The following is a 13,636-nucleotide window of genomic DNA, read 5'->3' as shown; positions in this document are numbered from 1 at the left end:
AAATCCGGCTGATTGATGTAGCCTTCCCCTGGTCTACACCAAACTTAGAGTGCATCAGCAAGAAAATGTACATTGGTCCATTACGTGTGCCTTGTGCCTCCTACCATTACAGCCAAGTCCACCTCCACCACCAACAAGCTCGTCCATATGGTGAATGGGTATAGTTGATGAGAGATGGGGTGTTTGCTGTTGGTATCCGCGTTCCCTGTTTCATACATAACCTGCCGGCTTCCGTCTGACTATTGTTAGCCAACATCCCGCATCTCATCCAAGTTTTCGTTTCCTCCTTCACCGCCCAGAACCCCTTGAAGTCCCCTTATATTCACCAGTGTCCCTCCAACACGAGGTCACTTGCTATTCCTACCCCGTGTAACTAATACTCGATAACGGTGGCATCTGCCCTGTCCTGTACCTGCCCCGGTCTTGACATCATCTTCAACCAACAGCAACAACAACGACCTACAATACCCTGCAATAATATATCAGGCGATCTTCTTCTACCCCATTGAAACGCCACAGCGCCTCTTCCAGTATCGAACCTGCTACCTCTGAGCTTGTCCTCTGGTATCTCGCCACCGACAACGTTCACACCGACATCTTTTCGCCGCATTCGAACAAGACATTGTCAACCAGTCCGATTGCAGCTGAATAGGAACGTCACAGATCGAGGCCAGAACCGACTTCGGTCGCAAGAGGGACTTTGCCTTCACGTATCATCTCACTTCAAGAAGGGAGCTGTGCTCCATCTTCCTCTGCTTTGGCGATTATTCACCTGATACCACGCACCTTCTCCACCTTCCTGCTCAGACCCTGAGCACGCTCTCTCCCTCTTTCACCACTCATTAGCACCACACATCAACTACATTCAACACGACTCACAATGGGTGGAAGAGTATTCGTCGATTGGCAGTTGTGGCAGCAGATGACTTTGGTAAGTCTCAAGCATTTGAAACGATACTTCGAAAAAAGCCAGACTAACGCCTGCCTTACAGATCCTGGCTTGTGCCATCGGTATCGTCTTCGTCATCGGCTTCATAAAGCTATGGTTGTCCAACCGATACATGGCGAAGCTCGAAATCATCGACGCGGAAAAGAGAGCACATGCCTCGGAAATGGCGTCGACCGGCCTTCCGCCCCCGCGAAAGGAATCCGATATTCCCTTTGGCGTCCGCGCCATCCAATCCGGCGTCGAAGTCGACGGCATCTGGATCTCCCGTCCTGGCACACCGGCCACCGACTCCCCTCCCAACTCAGCCAAGGGCAAGGGCAAGTACGTCTCCCAAGGTCCCATCTCGCCCGCCTCGACAAACTCCGATCCCTTTGGCTCTCCGCCATCGTCTCGCGGCGGTGCCATCGGCCCGCAGACCTATCGCCCCAAGTCTTCTCACAACGCCGTCGCGAGCAGGGCCGACGCGCTGAGCCAACTCGAGGGTAACCCACAAAACGCACCCGCCTACAATACATACCAGCCCCGCGGCGGCGTCGCCCACTCCGAGTCCTCGGACGAGGCCAACAGCCCCGTCAGCCCCGTCGACCGAGGCAACGCCGGAATCAGCAGCGAGACGTACAACGGCATCGACGTCAGGGTCCCCATCCGCGCCTCGCCCGCCCACCGCCAGCTGAGCAAGGTCCGCAACGTCAGCGGAGGCCCTGCTCAGCCGCCGACGACGGGTGGTGGTGTTCGGTCTTTCAGCGGTAGTCTCCAGCTGCCCAAGAACGGCAAGGCAACATACTCTACCGTGCCCCAGATCTCGCCCGGCGGCGAGTTTACCGACCCCTTTGCTACGCCCGTCACCACGCCTGGCGCTGATCACGCGCTGCTTCCTTCCCAGCAGCAACAGCAGGGACCTCACGTCAAATTTGCGAATGTCGAGTACATTACCAGTCAGCGCTATGCCAGTGATGGTAGCAGTGGGAGCAGCGGTAGCAGTAGCAGCAACAACCAGAACTAGGTGACCTGGACTCGGTAGTGACAGGGGGGTGTCGAACGATGACGTACATCAGCATTGGATGGTAAAGCGAGTTTTTCTTGGCTTCTTTTTGCGATTTTCACACATTTGGGGATGAGTAACAATCAATGTATGAATAACAAGGCAATCTGTCGAAAATAGGACAGCAAGGTGGGACAGACGGATGGATTGGATTCCCGTGGCCATTGGAAAGATGGCATACGAAGAACGGCGTTAAGGCATGTAAAAAACAAACTGGGAACAGATCAGACGGTGGGACACTGCGAGTCCCTCGTTGACCCCTCTCCAGTATGAGAGAGAAGGAGACACTATCTTTAAAGACACATCCATCCATAGAGAACAAATCAATCACAACAAAAACAATTCACAATAAACCTCGACCGAAATGTGAGATGAAGGAATGTGCATCGAAGTTGGCAACGGCAAAGGACAGGAACAAGGCATTCTTATAAAGCCACCCACCTCATTTGCTTTGAGCTCCGGACATCGGCGTGGCTCCGCGCATTTCGGCACCGGCGCCGGCTACGTGACGCGAAAACCCCGCCCATTCGACCTCCTCCCCCCACATAATTGACATGGCGTGCGTGATGAATGGAGAGGCATAACCAGCCAAAGGAATAAACGCAATAATTTTCCCTCTTCCACGGACTGTATGCCGTAATTGTCTCCTCCTCGTGACCAAGATCACTGGGAAAAGATCGCGCCCCTGCATTCCCCTGCATTCTCATTTAGACCACCCCTGGAAAACCCGGCTCTCTTATCGACGAAACAGGCCCTCAGACTTGACCACGCAGCACACGGTTTGAGCTGATTTCTACGTCGTAATATAACTCATCTTCACTTGACGTGTACTGGGAACAGAAAAGACGAAAAACTTTTCCCACCCTGGCCGAAACTCAAAAGGCAAACAAGCCATTCAGCGAAAAGACAAAAAAAAAAGACCAAGGCGGGCAAATAGAGTGGGGGAACAAAAAGCAATGTCTCTCACAAACCTCCACCAAGCCGCATCAAAGGGCTTCGCAGACGCAGCAACCTACGATGCCTACCGCCCCTCCTACCCGGCCGAGGCGACACAAAAGTTCCTCGCGCACCTGCGTCTCGCTGACGTGCCCCACGCCAAAATTTTGGACCTGGCGGCCGGCACGGGCAAGATGACCGAGGTGCTGGCGGCGCGGCACGAGGGGTTCGAGGTCGTGGCCGTGGAGCCGCACGAGGGGATGCGGGCGGAGCTCGAGAGGAAAGGGTTGAGGGGCGTCGAAGTCCGGGACGGGTTCGCGGCGAAGTTGCCTTTGGGGGAGGAGTGGGGTGACGGGGCTGTTGTTGCGCAGGTGAGTGTCTGTCTGTTTGGCGCGTTTTTCTGTTCATGTGGCTGTTTATTCATATGGTGTCGGGGGATGGGTTTGAGATGTGGTTATTGAGAAGAAGATGGCTGACTTGCGTTTCATGCAGGCGTTTCACTGGTAAGTTGGTCCATCCTACAGAAATTAAAATGTGAACAGCAGCTCAAAAAGCGTAGGTTCGCGACGGTAGAGTCTCTCAAGGAGATTCACCGCGTCCTGAAGCCGACGGCCGTGCTCGGTTTGATCTGGAACATTGAGGATTGTGAGTTTTCCATTCATTTCCTGAGACGGGCCGTTTACGTGTTCCAAGCCCCAGATATATTCTAACGCGGGAAACCCACACATCAAGACAACAAGCCAAAGCACTGGAAAGCGAGCACGCAATGGGAACAGTCCCTCAATGAGCTCGTCTTCACCCTGGGCGGCGACGGGCAGCCGCGCTTCCGCGACTTTGTCTGGAAGGACATCTTCGACAGCCAGCTCGATGCCAACCCGCTGCGCGCCGTCAAAGATGTGGTCCTCGAGGGCGGGCGCAAGATGCCACTCTTCAGTGTGCCCGTGGGCGAGGAAAAGGTGCCCTTCACCGTCTGGCTGACGCCCGAGGCGGTGTGGAACCGCATACGGACACTGAGCCAGGTGGCGGTGCTCGAGGGGCCGAGGGCGGCAGCATTCAAGGCCGAGTTTGACGCGATCCTGGCCGGGGAGAGCGTGCAGAGGAACGAAAAGGGAGAGGTTGCGCTGCATGGGGTGACGTATTTTGCGTGGACTTCGAGGTTGTAGATTGGTGAGGTTTTGCGTTGTTCATGAGACTTGTTTGCTTTTCTGATTAGACGAGGAGGTTGCCAAACAGCTTTCGGTCATTTGATAGAATGGAGGTATATTTTTTCTTGGGTAGATCTGATTCAGGACGCCTTCGATTACTCGAAACCCATTCATAGACATCTTTGTCCTGGAATGGAGTCCAGTTACTGATCCATTGTTGAGATATTTATCCGCACTGCTCAAGAGTCTGCTGAGATGTACATGACTACGGGACATCTGTCAGTCAAAGTGAATTGGGATTGAGCGATATGGTAAACTCTACCGTTGTTTCCTCTCACGAATGCGTCGCCGTATGACCGCCTCTTGGCGCCGTTGACGTACTCCTCCGTCTTCTCAAGCGCGATATTCATGTAACCATCGACGGACTGAAGCTCACCTGGAACGAAGGCATGCTGTCAGAAAGGTCTCACTATAAGAAGTGCATCGCCTCACTTCATCTCATTCTCGGACGTGATGGCTGAGGCACTCACCCTTGTAGACAACGCCCGAGTTGAGCTTCACCGTGACGAGGTTGCCGATGATGTCGCTGAGGAAGCTGGAGGGGTCCTTGCCCTCGCCCTGGCTAATGTTTCCGTTCTCCATTGTCGTTGTCTGGATCTTTGAGACGGAGTTGAGTTACTGAGGGTGCCTCGGGATGCTGGTTGTTCCGTGGCGGGTTGACGTGAGAGTTGTGATTTAGGCTTGCGGGATGTCAAACCGGTGATGCTGTTGGCAGAATTGCTGACAACTGGCGGCAATGGTCCTGGCGGCTGGCGTCTGGGTGGGGACCAAGGTACAAATCGCCCCGTCGAATTCGTACCTCCTGGTTGGAATGCTGTTAGAGCATCGATCGCCTGGGGAGCCCTGGGTGGTGCCTGGTATTGGCTTTTCCAAGGGTAGCTCGCACTGTAGGGCTACCCGAGCAGCGCACACCCCACGCTGAGTAGCGTGCAGGGCGAACCCATTCCCCTTGTTAGATGGGCCCGCAAAATCAATCTTCGCTCTCACCACGGAAACAACGGCCGCCCCCGAATCCCAACCCAAATATTTGGTGGTGCGCGAGCCAGGACGCCTTCCCCCTCTCTCCTCCTTCTGTCGCATTGATCGTGATGTTTCTACCTGCTGCCTTCTCTTCTGGGCCCAGCCTCTGGCGCCTTCCCTACATGACCTGACTTTTCCCCCATTGTCATGTGAAATCACTTATACACGCACCCGCCGCACAGAGTTACTCCCGAAATTTCCTCATCTAAACTACTTCGCCGTCGCAACCTGCACCGCATCGCGAAACGAAACCCGAGTTGATTCTTGCTCCGTTGCTCCGTGTACTTGGAAGCACGTCATCCCCCGTTTGTGAGCTATGGCAGACGCAGCGAAGCCAAAGAGGCGCCTCCCCTTCAAGCCGACCGCCTTGCGACAAAAGTCCGATCCTAAGCCCACGCCACAGAAGAACGACAATGAAGGCGACGACGAAGACGACGACGATGGACTTAGCCTATTCAAGCGCTCCGCCGAGTTCTTCCCTGTCGCATTGGCAGAGCAGGAGCGACGTATGAAACGGAAGCAGGCGGAACGAGAGAGGAGCTCACAAGCGCGCTCGCCACAAGGCGAGACGAAACTTGCGCTGAGAGCCAGCGAGGAGCCTGACAAGGAGGATGCTGAGGAGGACGCAAGGTGCGCTTGTCCCAAATATGTACTACCACGTTGGCTTTCTTCTGATACATTTCCAACAGCAGGGAACTTGGCACGCCGCCCTCAAAACGCTCGCGAACTAGCGATGAATCCCCGCAATCGAGAACAAAGCTGTCGCCATACAAGCGCCGTGACGGCACAGAGACACCCTCGAAGCGCTTAACCCGCGCCGCAGCCTCGCGGACACCTCGGAAGCAGGAGGTGATACCCCACAAATCCGTCATCGCGATCGAAGATAGTGACGAAGACGCCGATGACGTCGATGATGTGGCCAGCGACGATATTTACGAAGCTTCGCCCGTCCGCAAAACTCAACGCCGAAGACAGACTTCAGAGCCCGAGGTGGCGCCTCTCGTCATTGACTCAGATGATCCTTTCACAGAAGGAACCAACGGGGATGGAAAGTCACCAGTCGCAGGAGTGGCAGAGGAAGGAGAGGAAGACGATGAGTTTGAAGAATACGTCCGCCGCGCCATGGAGCGTAAAAAGGCCCTCGAGCAGGAAGCGAACCAGCTCGTCAACGTTTTCGTCACCTCCGACATACCAGGCACCAAAGATAGGCAGTTTCGGTACACGCTTGTCAAGCCACTCAAGATGATCCGCACTACATGGATTGACGTCCAGCAGGACCGTGTCGCGATCCCCCGTGCGGAGTTGGAGGGCGTGTTCCTCACATGGCGTGGTCATGAGCTATATGACACGACGACACTACACAGCCTCGACCTGGCCATTACGTTCCGCAAGAACGGCGGCGGCGGCGGCGACGGTGGAGGTGACTCGTCCGAGGGCTTCAAGGATGATGACTGGACAAATGTACACTTGCAGATGTGGACGCGCGAGCTGTGGGAAGAGCACGAGAGACAAGAGGCGCGGAGGAGGAGACATGACCTCGGGGACTACTCTGACGACGAAGGAGTGGGACACGATGATGGTGCGGAGGCCATCGAACCCGAGACGGAGAAGAAGATCAAGGTTCTCCTGAAGACGAAAACGGATGAGCCGCTCAAGACTTCGGTGAGGCCATCGACCACCATCGGAACGCTTATGGAGCTGTTCCGCAAAATGCGCGGTCTGGCCGCAGACGCGCCCATCACACTCATGTTTGACGGCGACGAGCTCGAAGAGGATATGACGGTCGAGGAAGCCGATATTGGCGACATGGAGACGATTGAGGTCTATATAAGATGAGAGCCCCTTGGTCAACGTTGGTCAAGATCAGATTGGCTGGCTGGAGACAGTCTATGCTCTGCGGCCTGGATTGGCAAAGGCTCAAGTTTGAATATCTGAAAAAGGCGGAAAGGGCTGGAGGATTTATTCAAGATACCCAGGGAGTTTTCAGCGTCTTTTCTCATGAGAGGTAGCGTTAGCATGGATACTCAAAAAGCTTTTTGGACTTCTTGAAATTGACTTTGGCTCGTGGACCTGTGATCTACCCCCCCTTCTTTTGTCCCGATTGCCCCTTGACGACAATCTAGGTATTGCTTGCTTCGGCCACTAATCACTCATTGCTTTTAAGTGGTTATTACGAAAGGCGAAGTTGTCTCGTAGTGATCTCCTTCTGTCATTCTGTCATTCTGTTGGTATCTCGGTACTCGTCAAAGTCAACTTCTGACTCCATGCCTCTAACAAACAAAAAGTTTCGAAAAGCGTTGAGAATAGAACTCCACAACCACCACCTCAGGAAGCTGAAATCCGTGAAAGCCTTTGCAGCCCATTCGTTCCCGGCCACCAACCACCACCACATGTCCACACCCTTCGTCTCTCACAGAAGCCTGGGACACGCCCCGACCCGTCAATCGTGCCTCTCACCGCAGCCGGGACACTTGTCCTTGGTCTCGTCCTGCGGGAAGCTCCACACCTGCCCGCCGCTGGTGGCCCTCGTCCTTGCCGCGAAATCATCCTTGTCGTCCGTGACCGCCGCCGCTTCCCCGGGGATCGCGTACGCGGTCTGCCGCACCCGGTGCATCGTTCTACTGACTTGGAAGTACCGGCTGGCATTGTACTTTTCGCCCAGCCGCTTCGCGACGTCATTGGCCTCGATGAGGGAGACGAGGCGCCGCTTGTCCGGGTTCTGCTCTTGGACGGCGCGGACGACTTGCCACGTCTTTTGTTTGTCAGTAAGGCAGGCGGAGCTGTTGCTGCCGTCCTTGTCCTCGTCATCGCTGGTGTCGTCATCGTCCTTCTTGATAAAGGACTCGATGGGGCGACTGACGATAGTCGAGGGATCGTTATTGCTCTGGAACAGCGTGATTGGACTCGGCGCGATGAATTTCTCCCCTGTGACATTCTCGCGGGCGATCTCGGCGGGCGTGCGACCGACTGCGTTTTCGCGGTAGAGAAGCTTAGGCCTGTACTCGAGCAGAGCCCTCGCTAGGACGTCATCGTGGGCCATGACGACGGTGTGGAGCGGGGTGTCGCCCGCGCCGTTCAGCATCTCGAGCTCAGCGCCGCCGCGGGAGAAGTCGAGGAGGCGGGCGAGGACGGCGAGGATCTGGGCGTTGTCAACGTAGTTTTTGCTCGCCATCGAGTTATAGTGGTACGGCGAGTGCACCCTCCGGCGGGAGTTGCATACGGCCGTGATCCAGAGGTGGAAGGGGGTCGTGCCGTTGTTCTCGTGGAGGTTGTTGCGCTGCTGGCAGAGGTGGGAGGCGAGGCCCGCGTCGACGAGGTCGAGGACGGGCCCGAGGCGGCAGGCGCGAGGCATGCCTCGCAGGGCGGCGTGAATGATATTGTCGCCGGCGTTGTTGCGGACCGTTTGGTTCGCGCCGGCGGCGATGAGCGTCTTGGCAAAGTCGAGACGGCCAAAGTGGAAGGCTAGCCAGAGGGGGGTGTCACCAAGGGTCGACTTGTAGTCGAGGGAAGCAGGGCAGGCCTGGGCGAGGTATTTGATAACCTGGTTTGTTTCTTCCGTGGGGGGGCCCATGACGGCGCAGTGAATCACCAGTTCGTCTGGCGTTCGTGTTAGAGAGCATGAACGGGGATGGGAAGATGGGCAAAAGGGGGCAAAAGGGGGCAAACTCACTTTGGATGCCTAGCCACTTGGAGATGGCTCGGTCGAAGCCGCCCGGTGCTTGGCTGAGATGCTTCAGTCTCGGGTCCTCGCGGGCTGCCTTAGACTTGCCAAAGTCCACGTAGTGACGGTGAGGGGCGTCGCCAAGGAACCACTCGACGCTCTCGATGTTGCCGGCCATGGCGGCGAGGAGCAGGGGCGGCGTCTTAACGCCGGTGGAACGGACCACCATGTTCCTCCCGGCCGTGGCCCAGTCCTTTCTGTTACAAGACTTAGCAAGCTGCTGATAAGTCAGTCAAGCGCAAGGCTTCTTACCTCTTCTTGCCGTATACCGACAGTCCCTGGTAGTACTTGGGTTTCCGCTTCATCTCGACGCCACTCTTCTTAACCAGATCGTCGAGCGGGATACCCGCGCCAGTCCGCCTGATAATCTCTGCGAGAGCCGCCGTCTTGCCGTACTTGACGGCCCAGAGGAAGTCGCCGTCGGGAAATTCGAATCGGCCACCACCGCCCTCCTCCTCATCCTGGGTCCCGGCCCTGACAAGCTTCTGGCCCGCAAAGTGGTTCGCCATGTCGAGGAGAACCTTGAGCCCCGCGTGGTCGTCGTTCTGCAGGACGAACTGGAAGAGCGTCTGGCTAGAGTTCTTGCAGCTCCGTGCCTTGCCCTCCACGGTCTTGAAAGTGTGTGTCTTTTGGCCCAAAAAGTCGAGCGGCTTGACGGTGGACTTCACCTGCATTGACACTTGGCCAATGTTCTCGATGGTGAAATTCTTGTCGACGATCTCCTTGATGATCTTGGGGTCGTCGTTGGACACCGCGTCGCTATCATACTCCTCGTCGTCTTCGTCATCGGGGCCGCCCGTGTCCAGCTTGTATCGGTTCGCCTCCCGGTCTTCCGGGGCGTACTGGGCCATGACGATCTCCAGGATCGCGTAGGCCACGTCATGGTGGCCTCGAAGGTAGGCTAGCGAGAAGGCGTTGTTATCCTTGCTGTCGTTCACTGCCATCTTCAGCGGAGGCTCCTCCTGGTCCTTGCCCCAGGCCTGGAGAGTGAGTGACTTGATTTTTTCCAGATCGCCGGACCAAGCAGCTTCAAACCTATACGGGCGTCAGTTAAACCGTCAAACAATGAATAACATCTTGTACTCATAGCTCTAGGTATGCAGATTTCCTGACCTCCGTGACATCAGTCACGTTACGGAAGGAGAACACATAGCCGTAATTGTAAAAATTCTTCTGAGTCTCCGATGGCCTGTTTTGAGAGGCGTTGTTCTCCGGGAACTTGATGTCGGGATGAATCTCCTGGAAGGTCTTGCCACCCTTTTCGAGAATGACCTTCTCCAACTTCTCGAGCGAAGTAATAACCTCTTTGATGGCTTCCATTTTCTCACGGACGCCCTTGAGCTCCTCGTACTCCTTCTTCGCCTTCTCATAGCTCTCCTCCGCCCTCTTGTGGTTGACCCTGCGCCAGTAGATGTTCTCGGATATCTGCCAGTGCTGGTAGGTTCCCTCTTCATATCTCGCAAGAAACGCATCCATCCCGGCGGACAGCCTAGGCTTCACTTGTGTGAACTTTTCGCTCTTGAAGTCACGGAGCTTCTTGAGTTGCTTCTGCACGAGGTCGAGGGCAGTCTCCCCCTTGTTGTATGAGCGCTGGTACTCGTTATAGATGGCGCGGTAGGAGTTGGTCGTCATTGTGTTGGGATCCGCCCCCTTCTCGATAAGGCTCAGGGCAATCTCAGGATCCGAGCAATTATTAATTGCCACAATCAGCGGCTGGTCCGTATTTTGGTTGAACTGCTTCTTGTTGTCCTCGTATGAACCAAGTCTGCTGTTTGACTTGGAGAACTTTGCAGCCTTTAGCCAAACATCGAAGTCGATCTGCGGGTTGGCGCCGGCCTCGAGCAACTTGAGCACGAAGATTGAGTTCCCATTCTCGATTGCTGTATGGATCGGCGCGATGGCCACCGGGTTCCAGTAGCCGGCGGTGAAGACCATGTGGTTGAGCGCCGTCTTGAGTCCGACCTTGTCGTTCTCCCACAAGGTGTCGATCATCTCCTGGATGCCCTTCTTGACATAGCGGTGGAACGTCGTGCATCCGTTCATATCTGCCTGAGACGAGGTGGCGCCGAGTTTCATCAGGAGGAGAGCCATCGACTTGGCCTTTGCAATGGGCAGAGAAAGCGCGAGTGAGAGCGTCAAGATGGCCGCTGTGGGTTGCTTGTTAGAGTTGAGGAATTTGACGGGGAGAATAGCGTCGCTGCCATAATCGCAGAGAAGCCTGACGGCGTCTTCGTGTCCTTCAGAAATGGCAAGGTGCAGAGGCGAGCAAGGCATATCCCAGGCCAAGACGTCAGTCTTGAAGAAGTCGGGCTCGTCGGTCGAGTCATCTTCCAGAACCAGGTCCTCCTTGCTCTTTTCATTTTCGTCCCTGACGTTGACGAAAGATCCGGTAGCCATAGATGTCGCGTCTGCCTCGGTGTTGCCCGCGTCCACCATCTCAATGTCCGAAGCATCATCGGAATCGTTGTCCTTCACGGCATCCATGTCTTCGTCGTCCTGCCTTTGAGACGTGTTTGAATCGGACTGGTCTTGCAGTCGGGTCTGGATCGCTTTGCGGCGGCGATCGGCCTTTTCTTCTTCCTCCTCTTCGTTGGTGATACTCTTGTCCATGAGGATCTTGATTATGCCCGTGTTGCCGCGTTCGGCTGCAAGATGAAGAGCCGTCCTGCCATCAGCAAGGCGAGCAGTAAGACGCGAGCCATGCTCAACCAGACAACGGACAACCTCGGGCGTGGAGCTGATGACTGCGAGGTGGAGAGGCGTGCGTCCCGTGTAGTCTCGCTTGTTGGGGTCGGCGCCGTTTTGAGAAAGCCAATCTCGGACTTCTTCAACGTCACCGTCAACGATGCTCTGGCAGAGACGAGCCGTGTTTCCCACATAGGCCATATCAGTCCAGTCGTTCTCCGTCAGGGGGTTGAAAGAGCCAATCTGCTGTCGACCGGGATCGTCAATCAAGAAGGCAACTTTGCCAGAGATGTAGATCTCTGCCTCTCTCTCGGCGACCTCGATCTCTTCGGGTGTCACAGGTTTGGGGCAGCCACCACAGCAGTCCTCGATGACATCCTCGACGCGTCCAAAGAAGGCGGGATGGCGGTGAAGATACACCTCTCTCTCGTCGGGCTGATTCCATTCGGCGTTGAGCACTAATAGCTTGTCAGCGGACCGCTGAGCATCAAATGATGCTGTACCTTACATAGATCTCTTGTGTAACAGAGCTTTTCAATTTTCTTTGCGTGGAATCTGCTTGAATCAGCCTCTACACTCGACGGACGACGGACAAGTTAGAACGCACCCGTGACCATAGGGGACTGTGAAAGTATGGTAGTTGGAGACGTCATTCTCGTCGACCCAGTCAGCAACCTCGTCCTCGAAGTTGTCCTTGATGTTTCCATGCAGATGATGAGGGTTGAATCGATTCGTCGTGGGTCGACCTCTCTCCTCTCGTCGCTTATTAAGATATGTGTCTCGAACCGACTGAGTAGGAAGCCGCTCGAGAACGAGAAGACGGGCGAGACCGAGTGTCCTTTGGAAGCTGCGCTCAAAGATGGTAGGATCGATGCGGCTTCGCTCGAGCTCTGGCCAGTACACCTCAAAGTTGCGGTGGCTGTACTTAGAAAGCCTGTTCTCGTAGGAAGGACTCCGGCGGGTGAGGTCGATTTGGTTGACCTGAGTGATGAAACTTCCTAGGGCTCTCGGTGTCACCCAAACCTGCTTTCCGTCGTAGGCACCGCCAGCTGCGTCAATATCGAATCCGGTGAGGATCTCACCCACGGACCTGTGTCCAAGATTAGCCCCGTGCTTGATAGTTCGGATTTCACTTTGACACATTTGCCGGTTTACCTACTTGTATACACGCAACACAATCTAAGATCACGGTTAGGATTGGTCACTAATGAGCGAGGAGATGTGGCCACAGTTACCTGAATGTGACGGATAGGGTACTGAGACGCAATGGTAATAGCGTACTTGGTTCGAACCACAGTGACTTCGGTCAAGATTGCGTCTCGAACCGAGGTCTCAATTTCCTTGATCTTCTCAATGGCCTCTTCATGGGTAAGACCGTAGAGAAACAGGTCCACGTCTGATGCCGGGCAGAAATTCTCGTGATAGTACTCCCGAAGCTTGCGCTTGGTCGTGTTGAACTCTGGTGGAACAGGAAGAAGGGTGTTGATGACTGACGAACCGGCAGCAACAACGTTGTCCCAGTTCATGTCAACGAGGGAAGACTCGGAGAAGACGTTGAAGTTCTTTTGGAAATCCTTGAGGCCGGAGACGACGGCGGGGGAGCCGTTGGCGCGACGCTTGTCGTCCGGGAGGGCCATGATGTAACGATCTTTTTCTTCCTGCGTCTCGGCGGCTAGGAAGCGTGCGCGGGTTTTGATGTTCTTGGTGTCCTTGGTGAAGAGGGGCACGAGATTGACGTGCAGGTCGTCGAGGGCAGGATTCTTGCGGTCCTGGGCGAAGACGGATCGTAGCTGGGCCTCGTACTTACGGTAAGGTTCTAGTATCTCCATCATCTTCTTCTCTGGGTGCTCGTGGATGTAGTTGACCAAATCCTCATGGGGGACTGGCAACCCCTGAAGCTCTGAGACGGACATTGTGGCAAGTAATGGGGATTACTTGGTCCTTTTGTTGGAGAGAGTTGGGTGGATGGCGCGGCTGTCTTGGTCGTGTGCAGTCCTGGGAGACGGGATTGTCAAGTTCGGTTTGAACAGAAGGAGTTCAAGCTCAGGAGACGTGTGGGCGGGGTAGATGATCAACGA

At 55.3% G+C, this 13,636-nt stretch overlaps 5 protein-coding genes across 5 annotated transcripts; 3 read left to right on the top strand and 2 right to left on the bottom strand.

Annotated features, from left to right (window-relative positions):
• Positions 1-880: 880 nt before the first annotated feature.
• On the top strand, positions 881-1,952 carry CORC01_12901 (uncharacterized protein; the record flags this gene model as incomplete). The annotated part of the gene is made up of 2 exons (XM_022624519.1): positions 881-931; positions 993-1,952. The coding sequence occupies 2 exons, from the start codon at positions 881-883 to the stop codon at positions 1,950-1,952; spliced, it is 1,011 nt and encodes a 336-aa protein (XP_022468999.1).
• Positions 1,953-2,947: 995 nt separating this feature from the next.
• Positions 2,948-4,090, top strand: CORC01_12900 (methyltransferase; the record flags this gene model as incomplete). The annotated part of the gene is made up of 4 exons (XM_022624518.1): positions 2,948-3,298; positions 3,420-3,430; positions 3,487-3,572; positions 3,660-4,090. 4 exons carry the CDS (start codon positions 2,948-2,950, stop codon positions 4,088-4,090), a joined length of 879 nt encoding a protein of 292 aa, XP_022468998.1.
• Positions 4,091-4,311: 221 nt separating this feature from the next.
• On the bottom strand, positions 4,312-4,714 carry CORC01_12899 (U6 snRNA-associated Sm-like protein LSm6; the record flags this gene model as incomplete). The annotated part of the gene is made up of 3 exons (XM_022624517.1): positions 4,312-4,337; positions 4,395-4,508; positions 4,603-4,714. The coding sequence occupies 3 exons, from the start codon at positions 4,712-4,714 to the stop codon at positions 4,312-4,314; spliced, it is 252 nt and encodes an 83-aa protein (XP_022468997.1).
• A 754-nt stretch (positions 4,715-5,468) lies between these two features.
• CORC01_12898 (uncharacterized protein) lies at positions 5,469-6,988 on the top strand (the record flags this gene model as incomplete). The annotated part of the gene is made up of 2 exons (XM_022624516.1): positions 5,469-5,782; positions 5,842-6,988. The coding sequence occupies 2 exons, from the start codon at positions 5,469-5,471 to the stop codon at positions 6,986-6,988; spliced, it is 1,461 nt and encodes a 486-aa protein (XP_022468996.1).
• Positions 6,989-7,592: 604 nt separating this feature from the next.
• CORC01_12897 (uncharacterized protein) lies at positions 7,593-13,471 on the bottom strand (the record flags this gene model as incomplete). Its single annotated transcript, XM_022624515.1, has 8 exons — positions 7,593-8,749; positions 8,823-9,070; positions 9,126-9,908; positions 10,021-12,016; positions 12,067-12,113; positions 12,166-12,648; positions 12,718-12,737; positions 12,794-13,471. The coding sequence occupies 8 exons, from the start codon at positions 13,469-13,471 to the stop codon at positions 7,593-7,595; spliced, it is 5,412 nt and encodes a 1,803-aa protein (XP_022468995.1).
• Positions 13,472-13,636: the final 165 nt, after the last annotated feature.

The sequence above is a fragment of the Colletotrichum orchidophilum genome (assembly GCF_001831195.1).
Source record: "Colletotrichum orchidophilum strain IMI 309357 chromosome Unknown Scaffold_169.1, whole genome shotgun sequence".
Taxonomy (NCBI): Eukaryota; Fungi; Ascomycota; class Sordariomycetes; order Glomerellales; family Glomerellaceae; genus Colletotrichum; species Colletotrichum orchidophilum.
The sequence above is the reverse complement of the archived record's forward strand: the minus strand, read 5'-3'. Positions and strand labels throughout refer to the sequence as shown.